This window comes from Gopherus flavomarginatus, chromosome 1, assembly GCF_025201925.1.
Source record: "Gopherus flavomarginatus isolate rGopFla2 chromosome 1, rGopFla2.mat.asm, whole genome shotgun sequence".
Classification (NCBI taxonomy): Eukaryota; Metazoa; Chordata; order Testudines; family Testudinidae; genus Gopherus; species Gopherus flavomarginatus.
In genome coordinates, this window is record NC_066617.1 from 308,628,287 (window position 1) to 308,652,279 (window position 23,993).

The 23,993-nt window shown below is 41.1% G+C and overlaps 1 protein-coding gene across 7 annotated transcripts in view; it reads right to left on the reverse strand.

The window, feature by feature from the left end:
* The window catches only part of VWA8 (von Willebrand factor A domain containing 8), a 274,959-nt gene that overhangs the window by 98,266 nt on the left and 152,700 nt on the right, over positions 1–23,993 (reverse strand). For 5 of the 7 annotated variants that reach the window (XM_050946839.1, XM_050946824.1, XM_050946832.1 and 2 more), the window contains 5 exons: positions 14,756–14,831; positions 13,392–13,527; positions 11,777–11,896; positions 9,081–9,286; positions 1,253–1,404 (listed from right to left, as the gene is read on the reverse strand). The exons of 1 other annotated variant lie outside the window; for it this stretch is intronic. In XM_050946839.1, the coding sequence (XP_050802796.1) occupies positions 1,253–1,404; positions 9,081–9,286; positions 11,777–11,896; positions 13,392–13,527; positions 14,756–14,831 (690 nt within the window). Of the gene's footprint in view, positions 1–970; positions 1,405–9,080; positions 9,287–11,776; positions 11,897–13,391; positions 13,528–14,755; positions 14,832–23,993 lie in introns of those variants that run through there. One more of the 7 variants, XM_050946877.1, reaches the window with a different exon arrangement.

Below are 23,993 nucleotides of genomic sequence, written 5' to 3' on the forward strand. Positions count from 1 at the left end.
CTTATCAAATATAAACTATCATTCTAACTCAGACCCACTCTGTAGTCCTTCAAAACAGAATTCAAGCAACTGATTTTTAGCAAGTAAATTATGGAGATTGTGGCACCAGTTTCAGGGGCCTATTGTCATCTTGATGTATATGGTAGTTACTTGGGCATTGAGTTCCTCAGACACATGATTCCTCAGACAACCAGAGGAAAAATTATGCCATAGTCATTAGACTGCCTGTCTTCTTCAAAACATCTATGTAGGTTGCTAGGCATGATTATAGTGGTGCTCCTGCAGGAGAAATCTACACACTGACAACTGATTAAGACATTTTGTCAGTGGAGTCAATTCAGCTGCTTCTAAGCAAACATAAAAGTAGTATAATCCTATGTAAAACTGAATTTTCCATAATCCACCCTTTGCTTTATTATAAAAGGGAAATATTTGTTTCTCCATAAACAGTTACTTGACTGTTTAATGGCTTGTTTTTTCTGAGATTCCTTAAAAGATATATTAGATTTTTCAAAACATCTCAGAGGAAGTTTAAAAAAATAAAAATAAAAACACTGTTGTTAATTATGCTTATTTATCAAATAACATATTATCGGAAGGTAGACAAAGAAAAGCATCCATGTGAAGTGCAAAGTATGAGCTCAATCAGCTGTGATTTTACAATTTAGCCATTTTTAAAATAAAAACCTATTTTATTTCTGATCTCTCAAATAGAACATAGTATAACAAGTTCAGTCAATGGCCATGATTATTAAACAATAATGGAGATCTGGATATAAGCAAATTTTAAAATCCTTCTTGTAGCCTGAAGGGATAACTAAGGGCTCTGACATGCTGTATTTTTATAGAGCTAAGGATTAAGGACTATTTCTTGCTCCTATTGAAGAGAAAAGGATTTGTTTTGCTTCTGAGTTTAATGGCAAATAGGAAAAGATCTGTAGTAATTCAATAAAAAAAAAAAACAGACAGAGAAAGAAACAAATATTTCCCTTTATTTGTTTGTATCTGTTTTGCAGACATGCTATTAACATTTACATGGACATTAAATAGAGATGAAATATTAGTAATTTATAACTACTAAATTTATTGGTAAAATATAATTGTCCATTATTGCAGAAAACAAAACTTCAGCCATAAGAGTATTTAGCTTCAAGTATCCCAGGTTGTTGTTAATCAATAAGCAGCAAAATAAAAGAAAGCGAAAATGGTTGACAGAGACAAGTGTTCCTAATATATATTAGGTTAGCCTTACTCCTTGGCCAGTTGTATATTGGTAGGTTTTGCTCCAATAGGTATCCCATGTTTGTGCAAAGTGCTGATTAAAGTATCGCGCATTTCATTGTTGTAGGAGTCGAAGTCAAACACATTTCGAACCACATTTGCAAGTCCTTCACTTGGAAATTTCTGCACAGAAACAAAATCCCAACATTTATCTCATTACACACATCTAAGTTATTGCACGTAGTAAAAATATTTTGTATTGTAGTTAGTCTGTATAGTTAAACCGCTAAAGCCAGTTGAGAGAGAAATGTTATGCTTATTTGTCATGAAGCAATAAAACAAACGGTATATTTATTTCCTGGAAAGACAACTTCTGTTTAAATTAACCAAAAACATCTGATTCCTACATCTAAATACTGAGCTCTAGTAGTCATCTTCACAGAGCTGCTAGATAGAATACAACAGAAACAACTAACACAGAAATTGCAAAACTAACAAGATGCATGTTAAACTTCATTGCCTTATCACTTTGTTTTTTGTTGCATCTCTCATGCTTTCTTTATACAGTATCTAGTTAGATTGTATGACCTTTGAGGTAGGGACCTTATCTTCTTACACGTCTGTAACATGCTTAGCAAACTACTGGCAATTTATAAAGGACACACTTTTAAAAATAAAGAATGAATAATGAAGTTATTTTAGGGTGGGAGTTGCAAAGGTTTTCAGTGCTGGCCTACCACAGCTCCCACTGAAGTTGATGGGAGCTGAGGCATGCCAGCACTGAACACTCTTTGAAAATCCCATTGTTGGCTGCTCTGAGTGCTGTCTCTCTAGGGGTCCCAGCTTTCTCTTAAGTGGTCCCTTTCAATTTGACCAGTCCACGAATTCTTAACTTAAACTGAGTCTATCAGCCCTTAAAAACCAGGGCCTGCAGTTTTCTTTTGTCTCCTTAGAGACAGACTGGCATGGGGCTACTGCCCCTTCTGCTATCCCAGGCCTTTCTGCCTCCCTTTCCCTCTCTGTTCTCCCTCTTATATAGCTGGGCTTGTTTTCTTTATCCATCACAGATTCGGGTGCATACCTTCACGACTGGCAATTCTGGCAGCTGGGCAGGGGTGCGAGCAGCCTGATAGCCTGTCAGCAGGCAAGACTCTCCTCTCCCTTTTGCTTGTGCTCAGTATTGGGTTTGTAGGCCCCATTCCTACAAACACGTATGCCCATGCTTAACCTTATCACCATTGTGAGACTACTCATAGTAGTCAAGTTAAGCAGATGCGTAAGTGTTTTCAGGGACAAAAAATTCCCAAAGGGCATACTGTGAACCCATCAGTCTTATTTGGTAGCAATTACTCGCATAAGAGTCTCAACTGTGCAAGTAACCGCACACCAGTGGAATAAGGGGTTCACAGTCTGGCCCCAAATGACTGCCATAGCCACATTACTAGTGCAGATCATATTTTAGTAACTGTAGAAATCTGGGAGATAATTTTAAAACAAATGTTTAAACAAATTTTTAAAAAAGATTCAAAGTAAGTATGTACAAATATCAGAAAAAACCCCCACACCAAAAATTCTCATTAGAGTTTTGGTAAGTCGTCCCAATCATCAGCTTACTCAAAATGCAAGCATTCAATGCTTTCCCATGCTTTCTGAAATCTCCAGTTTCTAAAATAACATGCACATTATGCATACAATATCTAAATCCAACTACACCTCTACCCTGCTATAACACAACCTGATATAACACGGGTTCACATATGGTACGGTAGCAGCGGGGCTCCGGCGGCACTTTAAAGGGTTCGGGGCTCCGGGTGCTGCAGGGAGCCCAGTGCCCTTTAAATCCCACTGGAGCCCTGCTGTTCCTGCTCCGGGGCTGCGACAGCGGGGCTTGGGCGGCGCTTTAAAGGGCCTGGGGCTCCGGCTGCTGCAGGGCGCCCAGGCCCTTTAAATCCTGCTGGAGCCCTGCTGCGGCTATCCTGGGGCTGCGGTAGCGGGGCTCGCTGGCAATTTAAAGGGCCCAGGGCTCTGGCTGTTGCGGGGAGCCCAAGGTCTTTAAATTACCGCTGGAGCCCTGCCGTCCCTACCCCGATATAAGGGGGTTTCAGCTATAACGCGGTAGGGATTTTTGGATCCCCACGACCGCATTACAGTGGGGTAGAGGTATATATATTATGGTAGATAAGGATGTCATTAGTAGCAGAGGTATTGGTCACTGTATATCATTTCATTCTTTGGGGTTTTCTACCTGGTGATCTAGTGTGTGGCAAGCCACGGTGTGAAAGTACAGCACACTGGCATGCGACACACTAACTGGCTGTGTGGACCCTGCTACTGTACGCTAAAAGTTCGACAGCACACTTTGCAATACTCCTGTCTGAAACAGTGGTACATCAAAGCATATGATGGAATTTTTACTGAATGGTGGCAGGGTCCACATGATCAGTTAGTGCATTCACGCCCTGGCTTGCTTGCTGCACACTAAATTGCCGTATAGACAAGCCCTTTCATGTGTGTACCACAGAATACTACAGCACTCATATATATAATACATACACAAGAATATGTACTAGAAATTTTGCATATCTGCTATCTATAGAAAAGGTTGCATTATTACTTAGCTAATTATTTGCTGAGCAGAATGTGTAAGTGTGGGATTGTACAAGTCATTCTCTAGCTGCCCCCAACGCATTTAATGTGGCTATTCCTTACTAAATAAAATATTAAAAAGTCCTCTGATAAATGTTCTAAGTTAAGCTGGTTGAAACTTTAGATAGAATCCCTGTGGAAAAAGTTAATTGACATTTCTGAAATACTAAACTCCTTTCTACAAATAAGACTTATAGCACTAAATAATTTCACTATCCTGGAATCAAAATAAATATATTGCACAGAAAATAATCTACTCATTTATCATGACGTATACCAGGAAGATCCACTGCACACACTATCCAAAATTAAAAGCACAAATATCTATTTATATTGTTAGTACTTAGCATATAAAACCATCCTGCCTGCAACAAAATTATACTTGGACAACTTCTATATTCTGCAAGATATATTTAATAGATACTGTAGGAAATAGAACTTATCAGGACTTGTATATACTATAAATATAACTGAAAAGCATGGTGTCATATGTCTTGAACTTTAGAATTTCTGCAAAAGTAAAGCAAATTATCATGTAATGAACAGTACACAGAGTGAGTATATTTTGAATAGTAAAACAGTAATAATGATAGTTATGGTTATATAACATTTCTTAGTAATAACTCATATTCTTCCCCTCTATTACAAAGTGTAACCAACAAGCTTTCACCAATTTAATTAGTAACTTTCAGTATATGAATACGCTAGAGGATAATAATTAGCCTCACTTGCTCTAAATTTATTGTTTCATGTAGCTTACAGAGGAAACTGCAAAAGCTTTAATAAATTGACTCAAATGTTATTCGGCCCACCCAATAGTCTCTTTATCCTCTTTTGAACTATTCTGTTTCTTCTGTCATACATCCCTCATGTCACTGAAACTGATATCTCTGTGCTTCCTGTACCACTATTATATGATATGAACTTTATTTCTTTAGAGGCAGATGACATCACTTTCACAAAAACTGTTCTGAACTAGAGAACTTTTCAATAGGCTCGTCACTTAACTACATTTTTAAAAATTGAGCTCTATTGCTACAAATGGTACAAATTCAGCAAATTTTTAATATCTGGCTGGAAAACTGTTTATCAAAAATGGAACTGACAGTTTACTTGAAGCACAAAATTTGTCTGTCTTTAAAATCATTTACTTGATATTGATTTTAAAAAACAGATTAGCAGACAGAATATTGATTCCCCATCAGTACATCCCGTTCTCATTCACGGAGTCTTTCCATTACAAGTAACACTTCTACGTATGTCTTGGAATACTTTAATATTTTACTCCTAGATTTCTGGTTATTTTTGAAAACAAAAAACAGTTTTTGCTTTTAGCAGCTTCATACTGGATATATTTTATGCTTAAAGTCATTACATAGTACAGCTTGAAAAAAAAGTACTTTATGTGAATCTAAGCTTATGTGAAATGTGAATACAGGTACTATTGTAATCTGCTTTAAACTACTCTCATGACCATTCACAAAAATAAAGATTAGATGGATTTTCTGTTCACGTCAGTGTATACATTCCATGTAGCTTGACATCTTATCAAATGCGTTGCTAAAACCACTTTATTGAAGAAACAGCAAGCACAGTAGCAACCTATTAACACTGTATTCTATTATTCAATCTAAAACATTTTACTGAAATGATTTTCTCAGCATGAGTTTTCTCAAAGATGCTGAACTGTTATTGGAACAGAGTTTAACAGTTTTTCTCAATTCCGCAATCCCTGTATTATGACTGGTTGTGGGTGACTTATTTTCATAACGTCTATAGGGTTACGTCTCCATAATCAGAGAGTATGCATATTGCTGTACTTTGATTGGCTGACAGTCAGAATGCAGAGATTTCAATAATCACTTGTACTATTACTTCTGATTCATACACTCAAAATTTTCAGGTTTTCTGGTAAAAACAAAGATATTGCCTTAGCTTCTAACCCAGGGGTGGGCAAACTACGGCGACTGTCCTGCCCGACCCCTGAGCTCCTGGCCCGGAAGGCTTTTCCCCGGCCCCTTATGTGCTGTCTCCCCTCCTCCGCAGCCTCAGCTCATTTGCCCCGCTGCTGGCACAATGCTCTGGGCGGTGGGGCTGTGAGCTCCTGGGGCAGCGCAGCTGCAGAGCCCGGCCTGACCCGGTCATTGTGTTGTGTGGTGGCGGCACAGCCCGGCTCCAGCTTGGCGGCGCTGCTGTAGCGCCACCAGCCATCGGTGCTCCAGGCAGCATGGTAAGGGGACACGGGGGCGAGGGGGCTGGAGCGAGAGCAGGCGAGTTTGGGGTGGTGGTCAGGGGGCGGTGGTGTGGATAGGGGTTGAGGCGGAAATAGGAGGTTGAATGGGGGTAGGGGTCCTGGGGCGCAGTCAGGAAGGAGGGGGGGTTGGATGGGGCGGCAGGGGGCAGTCAAGGGCAGGGGTTCCGGAGGTAGTCAGGGGACAGGGGTGGTTGGATAGGACAGGGGTCTGGGGGGGCTGTCAGGAATGAGAGGAGGGGTTCGATGGGGTGGCAATGGTCCGGGGACGGTCAGGGAACTGGGGGCAGGGGTGTGTGGATGGGGCAGGGATCCTGGGGGGGGCTGTCAGGGAATAGGGATTGGATGGGGCAGGAGTTCTGGGGGGAGGGCAGATAGAATGTGCGGGCTGGGCCACGACCCCCTCCCCTTACCGGCCCTCCATACAATTTCTGAAACCCGATGTGGCCCTCAGGCCAAAAAATTTGCTCGCCCCTGTTCTAACCCCTTTCTGCAGAAGCAGAAAAATTCCAAAATTACATGAAAGAAAACAAAAACATGAGTACAAAGAAAGTGAGGCTGTGTAACGGCTGTAAAGGAAATTGTTTAACCATATGACTAAATTACCTCTTTCCTTCCTACAGGCCAGCATTGTTCATTGACTCATTTCCCTCCTTCCTTTCCTCCTCACCCTTCCCTCCCTGAAGGCTGGCAAGGTCTTTACTCCAGAATAACTATTACATTTTTGTCTACACTAATTGTTTACATTAGGTTAATCCCACCCCCTTCTGTACTTGCCAGTTTTGAAACACAATTTACTGTAAACTGTCGGACCTCTGCTAAGCTGTAGCAGATGTCGGGGCCTTGGAGATAGGTTTGCACTGAAGGAGAACTCAGTGATGCAATCTGCATATTTACTCAGTGCAACTTGTTTATTTATACTACATACATTAGTCTTTCTACAGAAGTGGGCACAAATGGCACACAGGCCTCTTTTGGAAATCTCAGACCACACACCAATACCCTGTTCCCAGAAAATAACTCTGCACTAATTGACTCCAGTAACGGAAACTGAGGAAGAGAATCAACTCTCATACTGTTTGCCACACCTTTCCCCAGACAACCTCTATCAGAAAACTAACAAAGCAGTGTTTCTTCAAATATTGTACAATTCTTGTTGACTACGAAAAATAACTTATAAGGTGGTGTAACACTGTCATTTGGTGACATCTGACATTACAACATCTATTCTAATTACAGATTATTTGGAGGTATGGCATTAGGAAGGAAGAACCAAAAGGGTAAACAAATCTGCCTTTCAGCAGGTTTGGCAGTTTTTTCTCTTTCATTTAAAATCTAATTATTTGTTTTAATTTATTAATATTACTAATAACATGATTCTCATTTCTATTAATCTGATAAATCACTATGACCTGACCAATAAAGTATTCCCCTTTCAAGTTTATTTGGTGGGAACACCTCAGCTTTCAGACCTGTAGCTCATTCAGCCCAGGATAGTTATTACTTCATAAACATTCAAATGATCAGTGCTGGTATGCTGTATTGATATTACGGTAGCACCCAAAGGCTACATCTGCATTCAAGAACTATTGTCCTAGGCACCACTAAAACTGCAGAATGACAAAGTCCCTGCTCCAGAAATCTAGAATTATTAGGTATAACTGTCACTGTAACTTAAAAAAAACTATACTATTTCTCAGTCATACCATCTCAGGGTATGTCTTCACTACCAGCCGTAGCGGCGGGTAGCAATCGATTTCTCAGGGATCGATATATCGCATCTCATCTAGACATGATATATCGATCCCTGAACGAGCTCCTGTCGACTCCGGAACTCCACTAACGCAAACGGCAATAGCGGAGTCGACGGGGGAGCTGCGGACATCAATCCCGCGCCGTGAGGACGGTAGGTAACTCGATCTAAGATACTTCGACTTCAGCTATGCTATTCACGTAGCTGAAGTTGTGTATCTTAGGTCGATCCCCTCCCCTAGTGTAGACCAGCCCTTAGTGTCACACACACAAATTTGACACCCTCCCCCCTCTGAGCCACCATCAAGCAGCCCCGTTGTGCTGTATGAACATACAGGCAGCAATGGTACTTTTGCCAAAGAACTTACAATAGGAGACATTATATTAAAATAATTATTACAACAATATTTGTAAGAAATATAAATGTAACACTATAAGATCTTAAATCTAAGAAATAGCACTATAATAATTAAATTACCTACATCACAGATTATAAATAGTAGAAAATACAAACATTCTGTATTCAAATAAGAAGGAAATATGCTTCAAGTTATAAACTATTCTTCTATTACCACAAATCAGAACCTAACTTTAACCTTTTAACTTTATTATTCAAGCAGAATTCATGATATTGCACTTTGACTGTGTGACGCAATCAGAGTACATGAGCAACTATTCGCCAAAGGCATATTCATGTACAATTTTGACAATACAATATGATTTTTGATCTATTATTCTTAAGCAACAGTGTTCAATTTCCTATAAAGGCAATGTAAATCAAAAACGAAACGGCAGGCAAAAGTGTAAATTATTAAATTATGTTATTTTTATAAAAGTGCAGGGAATTCTATCAGAAACACCAATATGAACAATGTATAATAGGTTCACTTTCTCTCACACACACAAAGAACGTAATGAAAGATAAAAATGTATTGTATGCATTGTACATACTTATGAATAAATGTTCACAAAGATCTAATTACCATCATACATACAAGATCCCTATCACCGTGCTATCTGAGCATCTAGATATTGTTACCCTTTCTAAATGCAGTTTTTGGACAAATCCTTCCATTCACAAATTTTATTTATTACTTATTTTAAAAAAAAACTTTATCTACAACACTTGAAGGCTTTTCAAAGAGTATATTGCATTACTGTTCATTTAATTTATTGCAGTCTTTTGAATTCAAGATAATGCATATTGTACCTGTAAATGTTTTACTATATTTACAACTTCTCTGGTTGAATAAGGATAGTTAATAATTCCTTGGTCAGCCAAGCTCCTCAGTTCTCCAAAAGCAGCCACCAGTTTCTGAAGGATTGGCTCAGGAACATCCGGTCCATACTGTCTAAGCATACCCAGTTCCGACTGTGGTTTGGGATTATCAACTGTGTGGCAGCTAAAAATATCCCCTAAAATAAAAAAAATATATAGCATGCATTTAAGCCTCAATAAAAAGACAGCAAAGAGTCCTGTGGCACCTTGTAGACTAACAGATGTATTGGAGCATGCGCTTTCAGCCGTGAACACCCACTTCATCGGTGGGTATTCAGTGTGCTAATAATACTTAGATCTTAGTATCCACCTAGTATAGTTGAAAAACCCTGAAAGCTTTCAGAAAGTATTGAGGATCAACCCACTAAAAAATCAGGCCACTTCAAGTCATCTCATGCTGGTCACACAAAAAAAGAGGCATCCAAAAATCACTAGTCACCTCTGAAAATACATAAGAACATAAGAACAGCCGTACCGGGTCAGACGAAAGGTCCATCTAGCCCAGTATCTGTCTACCGACAGTGGCCAATGCCAGGGCCCCAGAGGGAGTGAACCTAACAGGTAATGATCAAGTGATCCCTCTCCCGCCATCCATCTCCACCCTCCGACAAACAGAGGCTAGGGACACCATTCCTTACCCATCCTGGTTAACAGCCATTTATGGACTTAACCACTATGAATTTATCCAGTTCTCTTTTAAACCCTGTTATAGTCCTATCCTTCACAACCTCCTCAGGTAAAGGGTTCCACAAGTTGACTGTGCGCTGCATGAAGAAGAACTTCCTTTTATTTGTTTTAAACCTGCTGCCTATTAAAATACAAAATTCTTAAGTCACTCTTCCCTAACAAAGAGACTGAAGGCTGAATTAGAAATGCCTGAAGGCAAGGTTGGCCAAAAAAAAAAAGGTTGGAACAGGAATCTCTCACCTGTCACTATTGTTCCCTGGAAAGGAGAACTTCTTCATGAAGTGCTGCTCTAAGCACTCTGCAGATAAGTGCTGTCTCCACAAATGCCTGTTTAGACCACAGGAGGTAACTTTGCAAAACTTGTCCACTACCACCTCCCCTCAGTCAAGGAGGTGGAGCAGACAGTAAATTTCAGTACACAGATAATTTCTGAAGGCCTATGGAAACCAAACCTGATCCATTTGGCCATTGCATAACTGAACATCTGGAAGCATTCCCTTGAACTCCTGAAGAGAACGGGAAAAAAGGTGATTTATTTCCCTGCTTCTAATCTAACTGCACCTTGAACGTGCTTCTGAAGTCAAAGAGACAAGGTGTTTTCCATTCCTGGTTCAGAACTGGGAAAATCAGAAGGGAAGTGTATCTTGCCTAGGTGAAAAGGGGGCAAAATGTTGCCAAAAACTAGGACACGTGTAAAGGACCAACTTGTTACTATGAAGAACAAATACGCACAGTTGTGGGAAAGTATGGAGAGCTTTACCACTGTCTTGGCTAAGGAGATCAATAGCCAGAAACCCATTTCAAGAAGAAGCAGCGCAAATTGTCTGAATGAAGAAGCATCACAGGGGGGCTGGCCCCTGGAAATGAAGGAAGTTCAGCTTCCCTGTGCTAGAACAGATGCTCCCAGCTGGACTAATTATGAGAGTGGGGCACCCCAGGGCTATAATGAGCCAGGCTCTCAGTATGCAAGGGGGATTGCTCAGGGAGCAAGAGCAGGCACAGGCAGTGGGAACCTACTGGAGGGAAAAAGAGCCTCCAAGAAGAAGAAAGCCTTGGGAGGTGCTCTGTTAAGGGAGTACAGGAGAATCCTGCCATAGGCCTTGAAGCAGAACAGACTGAAAACAAAGGGGAATGTCTCCTGGAAGTTGTAGCCCATGGTGTGCTCAAGAACTGTTTTGTATTTGGAAAATAAAAATGTCAATTCTTCATGGGCTGTGGACAGGATACAGTCTTACAGGATGCTTAAACAGAAGATCACAAAACCTGAGGAGGATCACTTTTATAACTCACTCAAGGCATCAGGGAGCTAAATGAATAGTGGAGAAAGATCAGTTCTTTCAGGAGTGCTCTGATGCAAACCTAGGAGATTTAGGATCATTACTGGGCCCTGCTGAAGATGATCTTAACATGAAAGCAGAGGGGTTTTGACCCCTGGAAATAGCATTAAAAGGTAGAACTAAGCTTTGGCTAGTCCGAGGCAATTATGACTAAAAGCAGTTTTCTTTAGGAGTCTCCAGGTGAGCAGGAGGAGAGGAAATATTTAACCATGGCAGAGTTCTATCGATTAAGACATCCTGGGCTGGTGTTGCTGGCTGAATTTCACTGAGAACAGGTCACAACACGGACCCTCCATTAGGACTGCAAAACATTTGCGCTTGAGGACCACATTCTCGGTAGGGCCTTGGATTACCCTTGCCCATAGGACCTATGTGGAACTTACTTTCTTGCTGAACAGATGTCCATCCCAAACAGGGTCACATCTGAGGCAATGAGCATCCTGCCTTGGAACCGGAAGTAACAGATTTAGTCCCCATCCCAACCACCCCACTATCCCTCTCATGATGAGATCAAGTAAAAGAAAGAAAGCTAATGTTCTCCCACACACAATACCATTAAATATACCTGATTTACAGTGCTCCCATTTAATACTAATTACTTACCTAGTGTGCCGAAAAAATCATTACCCAAAAAGGGAAATCCAGGCCTATTTGCTAGAACTATCATTCTAAAATCAGGATGAATTACTATTACATTTTCTCTCCCATCTACATTAGCAGGATCTGGAAAACAGATTGTTAAAAAAATGTTTTAGTTTTGCCATTTATGAACCAAACAATAGAAATCTGTACATCAAAAAAAAAACACCGAAGTCTTTCTCAGCATTTTGCTCCACCATGAGAGCTCTAGGCATTTGGCTATAATTATTTTGTTTCAAAAACCTAGAGGAATAATCACTCCAAGCTCAACGATGCATTGAATATCTCAGGACCAGAACAACTTGTGCCTTCCTTAAAACTTGATAAGGTTGATAGCACAAGATATATCCATGAGAAACCCCCTGTGTAGATTTCTACACAATGCCCTGTGTGAGACAGGGAGAAGAGATCTGGGGCTTGCCCTCCTACAGAAAACCCGGTCCACAAACCTGAAGACCCATGGAAATCTGTAAGAAGGCACAGCCACGTGTGCAGAGAATGTGCAAACTGGTTCAGGCTGGGCTTCTCCACCTGCTCCCTGGGAGCATATCTTCATTGGTACCACAGGGAAACCTCTCACAATTATACAACCAGGATATTAATTTAAACAACTAGACACTATTTCTTTTAAATGACACCCTAGAGATTTGTGGTCACCCAGCATAATTCTAGTATAGCTCTACCTCGATATAACACGATCCGATATAACACGAATTCGGATATAATGCAGTAAAGTGGTGCTCGGGGGGAAGGGGCGAGGCTGCGCACTCCAGTGGAACAAAGCAAGTTCAATATAACGTGGTTTCGCCTATAAAGCAGTAAGATTTTTTGGCTCCCGGGAACAGCGTTATATTGAGATAGAAGTGTATAATATCACTTGAATACTGAATAATTACTTAATTCACACTTAAATCTGTGCTCTCAATCTGTTTAAAAGAAAAACACCACCTCTATTTTCATCACACATACAGCACTGTATGTATTAACAGTGAAGATGCACTTCAAATACATCTCTGCTCTGAAAAGTAACTGTAAAAATTCCAGTGTGTTTCAGTTTTTTCCTCCAATGATTTCCACTTGATGAAACTCTAATGATGACATTTTCTCAGCTTACAAGTAAAACAGCAACAACAAAAAACACAAAAAGATTTTTGCTAACTGCCAGCCCTGAAAAAATTCAACCTGGGATCCAAAACCTAAGATATGGATCTAGCAGGCCAAAATACGTTCTGAGCAATAGGACTGCACAGATGTAACCAAGAGCACAATTTGGTCAAATGCATCTTTATTACTGGAAGTGATGAAGACAGAGCTCAACTTGATTTTTGAATCCCCAGCAGAGAGGGTTGCCAATTAGTAAACTTGTCCATGACAATAATAACTGAAACACTAATGTGGTGTCTCATGGGCATGTTTAGGGAGCCTCTCTGCAGACTCTAATTAAAACTCTAATAGCTAATGTTTGCACAGCAAACATTTTTTCGACCACTAGACTCTTTTGTAGTTATGGCTTAACAAATGCAATTGCTGGAATATGGCAACATACTATGTTTTACTGTAGACTATAAAAGCAACTTACTGGCAACAAGGCGCCTTCCATCTGACAGAACCATTTCTCCACTTTCCACAAGAGTTTTTAAAATACAGGTAACATTTGTAGGTGCTTTGTCTGCCTCATCGATAACCAGAATATGCCCCAACTTAACTGATTTCACCTAGAAGACAGAAGAAATCAACTGTATATATATACACATATACACACACACACACTGCAACACTGATTTCTCAGTAGCTTGTAGTAACATTTTGCATGACTTTCAAGAGCTGAACTCACAGCAACTCTCACTAACTTCCAGTGTTCTTCCAACAGAAAGTCAGTGGAAACTGTTGAGTGTTCAGCATTTTGAAAAATCAAACTACTGATCTTGGTGTCTGAATATGGACTTGGAAGTCTAACTACAGGCTCCCATGTAAAAAAGAAAATTTAACATATATATTATTGAAGACTATCTCTGAATTCTATCTAGCTAATGGATTGGATGTGTGGGCAAATGCTGCTGGGAGAGAAGTCCTCATCAATCATACCAGAATCTGAATTCAGTGAATGGCATGACATGCAGAAACAGATTATCTTGCATGTGCGCATACCATGTGCCTGTGTATGAATGGTGGTTGCCCGTGCACACATGGAAAAGGCTTTGCCAACATGCAATGCATTGGCGTGTATGGAGGAAGGGCAGCAGGTGATACTGAAATGAAAAGGGAGTATTAGAAGAGGATGAAGAGATGCCACTGCTCTGGGGTGAGGGTGAGGTGAAGCTGCTGTGACAGACGAGTGGTTCTGTTAAAGCAGAACCAGGCGGAAGGGGGAGCTGCCGCTGGGAGGGAGATGAGGAGGTTGGGCAGGACCAGATTCTGCTGATTGGAGGTGAGGTGTGATGCAAACTGTAGCTAACATAAGCAGTCCTGATTGCTTGGGACGATGGAGCAGAAGGCAGTAAAGGGTTTAGGGAGTGGGTCACAAGTGTCAGGAGGCTGAGCCACTGGGTATGTAGGATGTGTGTTTAGAAACTGGAAGGGAAACATGGGGAAATTTCAGTGCATCAAGTAATTCCAAAGTGAAATAAATAATATGCTCCTTCTGCACGTCAGATACCCCAAGACCCCAAAATACTACAGTGATTGGCTTGTGGCACACAAAATGTACGTGAAATAAACAATAAGAAGTTGCCCAATACTGCCAATAATGTCTTGCCATATTTGATTCTGTTGCTGAATTATAACATTCTCATTAAAGTTACAGTACCCAGACCACAGGGATAAGAATGTTCTAACTTAGCCCAAAATTCCTTGGCCTTTTTGGAGCCTTCAATAAATATTTTTAACATCGTTTTATAAAAGAAAAGAGATTTTCAAATCTACAAACATAATTTAAATACTGACCAGTGGCGAGTCTTCATATGTAATATGACCATCTGTAACGGAAGGCTGCAGAGTAAGGCTCTGTACAGTGGTATCCCTGAGATTAAAAAAAAAATGCAATTGGAAACAAAATAAAACCGACTAGGAACTAAAAGGAAAAAAAAAACCTGAAAGCCCTATTTGGGAGCAACACTGCAGAATTTTCTCTCCTATAACAGGAAAAGCAATGATAAATGAAAAGCCCACAAATCATTATGCACCAGAGTACAGAAACTCATGGAACCAATGTACAGGGTTGAGTAACATAGTGATGTCATGTGCAAAGTGTAATTTTATTTTTTAATTTCATAAGGTACCAAAGTGATAGGTGCCTGGGCTCCGCAGAGAGCCTGACTTTTCCACTCCACTTTCTAAGACCCATAAGTAAAAGCGTACTGAGGATGATTAGAGAAACCATTGGCAGGATCCCTAACTGGTCAGAGAAGTTACTGTTTAGCAATTTCTCTTCCTCACTCAAGGTTTTCATAGCAATTCCTTGCTCCTTTGAACCTGAGAACTGAGAAATCTAAACACTGAAACCCACCTCTTCCATATGGAAGTGGAAAGTGCTATTACTAGTTCTGGGTAAAGCACGCATGTTTTAAACTATAATTTTCATGAAAAACATTTCTAAATGTCAAAGAAATCCCCTCAGATAAAGCAAACTGCTTAGCAGCATCAAAGTGAAGTCCAGTTAATATTTTAATTGCTCTGCTCCATACCACTATCTCCAAGAAGTGAGATTAGAAAAAAAAATAGTTTTGACCAGAAAACATTCATTTTTCAGCTTTTATTATCTGAACTGCACCAGATGGAATAACTATTTACTAGCAGTTGATACATCATTGTATCATAAAGTGCTAAAGTTTGTTGTTTTTTGCTTTTTAAGGGCATGATGTTCCTTTCTTTACAAAATAATATACATTTAGGGAGAATTTTTTTAAAACAGCCTTATGAAAATGTGGGGAGAGTATACTCTTTAATTTCAGTTAGTACAATCGACTTCAATTAAAACTAAATGTGTAGCAAATGAAGAACAGGTTGTAGTTCAGGAAGGTGCAACACAATATCTCTTTATCTGATTAAACCACAAAACTTATTACGAGATTTGATTTAACAAAAATCACGCCCACCTGCATAGCCATCTGCTGAACCAGAATTGTTTGCTTAACCTAAGGTTATTCATCAGTCAAAACTTTGACCTTAGATTTATCTTCAGATTTTGTAACACATTTGTAAAAACCAGCAAGAACTCAGATAGGCTTCATAGACACAGGAAATCAAATATAGCACTGTTTGTAGTAAACTGTAAATGGAAAGCATCCAATTTTAGCTGAAATCTGGATGTAGTTAACATCCAAATCTCTCTTATTTGCTGTCAGTAGCATTTCTATCCCCAACAACCACTGCCTTATTTAACAAAGGTCAGAACTGATCTGCCCTAAGGTCTCTGTTAAAAACAAAACAAAAACTCCCAAGCAAGACCATAATAAAAACACAGACTGCTAATTAAATCTTTGCAGTGGGGTATTTTTTACAGATAAACGTAACATGAAACATCACTTTCCTACTATCTTAACCCATTTCTGGCTTGCATAGAGAAATCAATACTAGATGCAGCAACAACTTCAAAGAATAAAAGGTTTCCATAATATTGCAACTTTGCAACTTCCTAACCGTCAGAGTGGTTAAGCACTGGAATAAATTGCCTAGGGAGGTTGTGGAATCTCCATCATTGGGGATTTTTAAGAGCAGGCTGGACAACATCTGTCAGGGATGGTCTAGATCAGGGGTCGGCAAACTGGCATGCGGTTCGCCAGGGTAAACACCCTGGTGAGCCGGGCCAGTTTGTTTACCTGACGCGGAGGCAGGTTCAGCCGATCACGGGTCCCACTGGCAGCGGTTCACTGTCCCAGGCCAATGAGGGCTGTGGGAAACGGTGCAGGCCGAGGGATGTGCTGACCGCGGCTTCCCGCCACCCCTATTGGCCTGGGACGGCGAAACACGGCCAGTGGGAGCCATGATCAGCTGAACCTGTCAACGCGTCAGGTAAACAAACTGGCCCGGCCCACCAGGGTGCTTACCCTGGCGGGCCGCGTCCAGAGGTTGCCAACCCCTGGTCTAGATAATACTTAGTTCTGCCTTGAGTGTAGGCGACTGGACTAGATGACCTCTTGAGGTCCCTTCCAGTTCTATGATTCTAAAATAATTATAGAATTGTTCCTACTGTCATGCAGGAATTATAGCATGTACATTATATATTTCAATATCTCCTGATAAAAAAAGTAAATCTGAAGATAGATAGTTTGCATGGCATTAGAAAGTATCCAGGATAGCCACAAAACAATTTCCAAATCTCTTCTCAATTCCCTGGCTATTATCCATTCCTTCCCTTTTCACAATATTTTCAAAAAGTATTTGGGGGACTTGCAGTTAATCAGGAAAGTAAAATGTCTGGAACAGCCCAGAATTAATTCTAGTGATTTCCCTCCTGTCCTGCAGATCAGTATAACCAAATCCAGTATGCCAAAATCCAATGTTTTCTTAGCATACCAGGTGCAGTAGATATTAACAACCTGTCTGTCTGCTGGCATTAGTCTTTCCTTTCATAAAATATGCAGTTAGGATTCAATAATTTCCACTTTTCCTCAATAAATTTAATGTGGATTACATGGCAGAAAACATACAAAACCGACTCAAGTCTTTCAGTACAAGATGGAGATTTTCTGAACTACATTAAGGTAGAGACATACACATTAAGTAACTACAGTCAAACCTCAGTTACAAACACCAGAGTTACAAACTGACCAGTCCACCACACACCTCATCTGGAACCAGAAATACACAAACAGGCAGCAGCAGAGACCAAAAAATAAAACAAAACAAAAAACGAACAACAATAAGTATAGTGTTGTGTTAAATATAAACTACTAAAAAAATAAAGGGAAAGCAGCATTGGTCTTCTGCATAGTAAAGTTTCAAAGCTGTATTAAGTCAACATTCAGTTGTAAACTTTTGAAAAAAAATTATGTTTAGTTCAGCGTTATGAACGACCTCCATTCCCACAGTGTTCATAACTCTGAGGTTCTACTGTATGCTATATGTGAGACTTCTCAACATTGCTGACTATATTTTTTAAAGCTGAAACTATGAATAACTGGCATTCCTGTCACCGGGTTGCAGAATTTCACTCCCCACATCAAATAACCTAAACTCTCAGTTTCCCTAGTTGATGTTTACTAATTAGTATCTCTCAACATTAGCCAGGCTCTCACAGAGACATGAGCAATAGAGCGTTGCAGCCTCATCACACTCTGCACAGAAGCAAGGAAGTGGGAACATAAGAGCAGGTGAGAGAAATGGTCTAATAAATTATCATCCTGTTTAACTGAGACAATTAGTTCTGTCCTATTAAAAGCAGAAACTGAAATGATGTCGTGTCATTTCCTACTGGTTTATTTTTGCCTCTACAAAAGGAAAAACCCATCAGCTCTTCTCGATCATGATGCTGCTGGGTTCATGATGGTGTCACCAAAACTCTTGTTGATATTTTTTTCCTTACTCCATCCCACGATTATACTTGTTTTGCCTAGGCACGTTTTCCTTCTGGTAGCTAAGCATTGCTGCTGGTGCTTTGGTTAGCCCAGATTGATTTTTTTCTGGAGTTTACACATTTGTTCAACACTAACTTGTGTCAATTAGTTACAATCTGATTTTGATTTCTAGTATCCAGTGGAGTAGCTGTGAGACCTCAGAAAATCCCACTAGCAGAAGCACTTATTGAACAAATTGTTTGATCAAGTACTGGTGATAGAGGAGAAGAGAAGAGCTAATCCCTCTGCTGACTCTGACCATCTTCTTTAAAACTATGTAAATCTTACAAAAATAATCTATTCTGGAAAAACGAGATTCTTGCTAGGGTATATTTAATTACTTTAATTAATACAATTACCATGCCCATTCAATCCTGCTGGCAATTTAAGCACTGAGACTAACCAGGGCGCTAATTAGTGCTAAATGCAATGTTGCCTTTTTTAAATGCAGTCACTTCCTCACTAAGGGACTGGATCAAAATCACTACTTATCTCAAACAGGCCACCAAAGGACTGGAACAAAATGACTACCTGTTTCATACAGGTCACCAACCATATTGGTCAATATTACCAAACTGGATCACAATTCAAATCAGCCAACTACAGAATGGAAGTCTCCATATCCCATTTCCAATTTCCCCAAGATATTAAGTCCTCTAAGCAACTTATTTGAAAATAAGTGGAAAATTTGTTACTTTCTGGGACTAACTTCTTCCCCCAGTGCAAGACTATTGGGTTGATCCCCTCTTACTGCAAATACCAGAGGCAGTACAGATTTGTTCATCAGGTCTGTGGCTTGGCCACATTCCATCCACCCTCGCTCCAGATGAATATTTCTAAAGCTGTTTGGAAATGCTACATCCTTATTAATAGATGAATAAGGAATTACTGTTTACTATTAAACTATAGGAATAGAACCTGAAGGAACCATGTAAAAGACTTAACTTGAGTCGGCAAGGCTACGGGGAGAGATCAGTCCCCGACAGGATTTCACGGAGTAACAAATTTTTCATTCTGGATCCTGACCTCTTCCCCATTCTGAGACATATGGGATATAAGGGGAAAATAGTTGAGGAGGAGGGAGAGAGAGAAGTAGGACAAAAGAATAATGTTCTCTTCCCTAGAATTAGTATTATGAGTGTATTCTGAGCACCTTCTTGCTGAATGATGTTTCCACAGAGGAATGAATGTCAAGCTAGCAATGCTTTATAGAAGCATTGATGATGTCCAGGTGACAGCTTTAGATTTCTTCTGTAGTGGCTAATGTATTTTCCACCTAGGACATTACCAGGGAAGTGTTTGAACAAGCTCTGATCCCTTTTATAATTGGCCTACATTCAGCTAACAGAAAAATAAGCATGTGACACTGTTTAACTGAGATGGGGGAGAAAGAGGTCGAGAGTATGCTGTAAGGAATCCAGAACAAACATCTGGTTTCATTAGGGTTAATCTTTTATCCTGAAAACAGGAGGAGAATTGCAGCGCTGGTGATGTAGTGCTGCTCCACCAGTGTGGCCCCCAAAAGCGCAGTAACTGGCCTCCAGAAGTAACTGGCCTCCAGAGATTTGTCCAAATCTTTGTGTAGGCTGAGAGGGTGGAATGTTAGGAGAATCTCTTTGGGAAATTATCCCATATCATTTAGGATCTATTGCTCAGCCATCAAATTATTAGGCTCAGGTAGACTAAATTTAGATACAGGAACAGGCCATGTGATTCAGGAGCCAGCCAGCGAGGAAGATGGAAGGGAGGCCTCTCAGACAGCTGACTCCTCTCCAGCTGGAGGTGATGATATTGACCACTGTTTCTTCCTTTTCTCTCTTTCAAATCACATTTTCAAGCAGTGAAAGGGGAGAAAGCAGAGGACCTGATTCGGCCATTTATTGAGGCAGAATGTATGTTCCTTCCAGTGAACTTTAGTCTGCTTTCATGATTAATAACAGTCTCATCATTGTATTTCAGCTGAACGCAAATAAGTCATTCTAGGGTGACCGAGGTTGGAGAAATATTTATTAGTTCAGGGACTGTTTAGAGTTGTCTAATTGCTGAGGGCTAAGCTACTCCATTCTTGTATTGAGTATCCCCCGATTGCTGTCTTCTCTGTGAAGTTGATTCTCTGGAGCCTGAGAGACCTTAACCTCCTTCTCTGTATGCACTTATAGTTATATCCCTAAGATTTCCCAGCCAAGCTATTATCACTATTTCAGCAACACATTTTACTTGTTTGGCATCAGCAGAACTGCTTGTGCTATAAAAGGTACAACCAGTGGTGAGCTGGTTGATGGTTCCCACCAGTTCGCAGGAACTGGTTGCTAAATTTAGAAGCCGGTTTAGAACTGGTTGTTAGGGTTACTATACAGCCAGCAGCCGCGGCTGCTGCTGGGAGACAAAACACCTAGCTCTGTGCAGCTAGAGCTCCTTTACCCGAGCGCTACCTTCCCCCGGTTTGCCCCACAGCCCCCTGAACCTCGTCACCTCCAATTCCTCTCCCCCCAAGCCTCGTCACCCCCAGATTCCTCCTCTCCCCCGATTCCTCCCCTCCAAGTCTCATCTTACCTTGGGCTCCAGCAGGCTGATTGAATCAACCTGCAGCTCTTCTGCCTGAGCTGATTCAACCACTCTGAGAAAGCCCAAGGTAAGACCAGACTTGGAGGGGAGGAATCCGGGGGTGACGAGGCTCGGAGGGGGGGGAATTGGGGGTGACGAGGCTCGGAGGGCTGCAGAGCAAACCGGGGGAAGGTAGCGCTTGGGCAAAGGATGCTCTAGCTGCACAGAGCCGAGGTGTCTTGTCTCCCAGCAGCAGCTGCCGCTGCTGCGAGGGGAATCAGACTGCAGCTGGCAGCCTGTGGAGCCCAAGGTAAGACGGGGATGAATCAGAGGGCTTGGCTACACTGGAGAGTTGCAGCGCTGATGCACTTGCAAGGCACATACAGCGCTGCATCTCCATGGCTGCAGCGCTGGCTGTATTCCTGCTCTGCCTGGGGTACAACGATTGCAGCACTGGTGATGTAGTGCTGCTCCACCAGCGTGGCCACCAAAAGCGCAGTAACTGGCCTCCAAAAGTATTCGGAAGTATCCCAGAATGCCTGTTCAGCCACTCCCAACAGCGCTGCAAATGCTGCAAAAGTGGCCACACTGCAGCACTGGTAGCTGTCTGTGTGGCCACACTGCAGCTCTTTCCCTACACAGCTGTAGGGACACCTGTAACAGGTTCCGAAGACACCTGTAACTCCCAGCACAGTACAGCTGCAAGTGTAGCCATACCCAGAGAGTGCCTGGGCTGGGTGAGGGGAAGAAATCGGGGGATGACGAGGCTCATGGGGGGAGGAATTGTGGGGTGACGAGGCTGGGGGGGGAAGAGGGATGGGGGGGCAGTGAGTTGCCTGTCTGTATGTTCTAAATAATAGCAGCTGTTCCCCTCGCAAAATCCTCTCTACATTTCCTTTCTACTTTTGCCTCATTTTCTCCATCTATAGTTCTGTTTTTAAAGCCTATATTACCTGTTCATGTTAATCTGTCTCTCTGTTTCAGACAGGGTTAAATATGTAACTTGTTTTACATAGAAAAATAGCTGGAGAGATAATGGTAAGACTATATCACCCAGCATTCTAAAGAGGATCTGTCCTTTACACTTTGTGACTAGGAAAAACAAAACTTGTTTTTGAATTTTATTAACCAATGTAATTGCTTTTAACACATCAGGAAGAAAGGCAATGACTTTAAGACTTGTCTGTATAATAATGGAAATACTATAGTTTCTCACTGGCTAACTGTTAAAACATCATTTCTTTTGTTTACAGCCACTGGCAGTAGCTATATAATCCCCTACCCCACGATGGTGTTCTGTAACGTTTGCTTAATTCACACTTAAATCTGTGCTCCCAATCTGTTTAAAAGAAAAACACCACCTCTATTTTCATGGCTACTGTCTAAATTCTTGCCAAGCTTTTCATCATATCCACAGAACAGAGATTAAATTAATGTAACTGCTAGCTTCAATTCATACTAGTGCTTGTAAAAACTGCTTCATCAAAGCACTTAGTTCAATTTTGCAATAAATATCAGAATCCAATAAAACTATTAAATCTGACTTATTGGCTACATACGTATTATATTTGGAGATGCAGTCAGCTATTATTCAACAGTGAGTTTTGGGGGGCCAGCTGTCAGGGGGCAGGGGTGTGGAGGGGGTCGGGGCAGTCAGGGGACAGGGAGCGGGGCGAATTGGGTAGAGGGTGGGGACCTGGGGGGGGGGTTAGTTAGTGTGGGGGGGGTCATGGGAGTTGGTGGTCAGAGGACAAGGAGCAGGGGTGGGGGTTGATGGATTGCAGGTTCTGAGGGGGGCAGTCTGGGGCAGGACGTGGGGAGGTGTTGGATGGGCAGGACGTGGGGGAGTGTTGGATGGGGAGGACAGCTGTTTTGGGAGGCACAGCCTTCCCTACCTGGCCCCTGATACAATTTTGCAACTCCCATGTGCGGGGCCAGCTTTAGGAAGCGTGGGGCCCGATTTGAACAGTTTTGACAGAGCCCCACCAGGGATGACTTAAAAAAAAACACGTAAAAATACACATGGGGCTTACTCACTGGGAAGCGCTGCAAATCTTCGGCGGCACTTTGGCGGTGGGTCCTTCATCCGCTCTGAGTCTTCGGTGGCACTGAAGGACCCGCCGCCAAAGTGCTGCTGAAGACCCGGAGCGAATGAAGGACCTGTCGCCGAAGACCCAGTAGGGAACCCGTTGTTAAGATTTTGGCAGCTCATCACTGGGTACAACTCAGCATGAGGAAGGTGGCAGAACCAAGCCCATAGAAACTATATGTCAAATTAACCTTTAACCTTTGAAGATGGCCAATCAATGTGCCATCTTCAAATGAGGAAATTATATATCCCCTCCCTGAAAATTTTTTATTAAATTATAATGAAATCATCTCACCCTAACTGCTAATTCCTCAATGAGGGAGATGTCTTCTACAACTCACACATTGCGTGTAAGAACAGCTGGAAATACTTAGATCAACTTGAAAGGAAAGTGAAAATCTCTGCCTTTCTATCCTAATTGTATTTCTCCATGACTGCCAAACAGCAGCAAATTCAAGCCGAATTCAGCTTCTAACAAGGTAAATAAGCTCTCTAGCAGCTGGAATCTGCCAATTTCAGTGCCAGTCGGACAGTTTATGAAAGGCTACTGATGGGAATCGAAAACACAAGCTTGGACGAATGCTTGCAAGTCTTACACTGCAACATTATGATGACTGAAAACATACACAAAATTGGAAACAACAGTTACATGATAGTCACTCCTTCAATGCTCTTTAATGAAGAGGAATTTATATCACAAAGGTACTATTGTTAATGTTTATTTCCCATCTCATAAACTGTTCAAAGAATAAAGCACAGTTTTAGGCTATTTTGTTCAGTGATGTATGAACAAATATAATAATAGTTTAGACATGCATTTCTACTACTCAAATTCATAACAAAGAACAGATATTTAGTCTTTATATGTCTGCATAGATTACAGCAACAATGACACTTTCAACTGGTACATCAAGTATAATATTGTCACTTAACATTTCTACCTCACTTTGGCATAATTGTCTATAAATGTATATAACTGAATCTCAAACCTAAA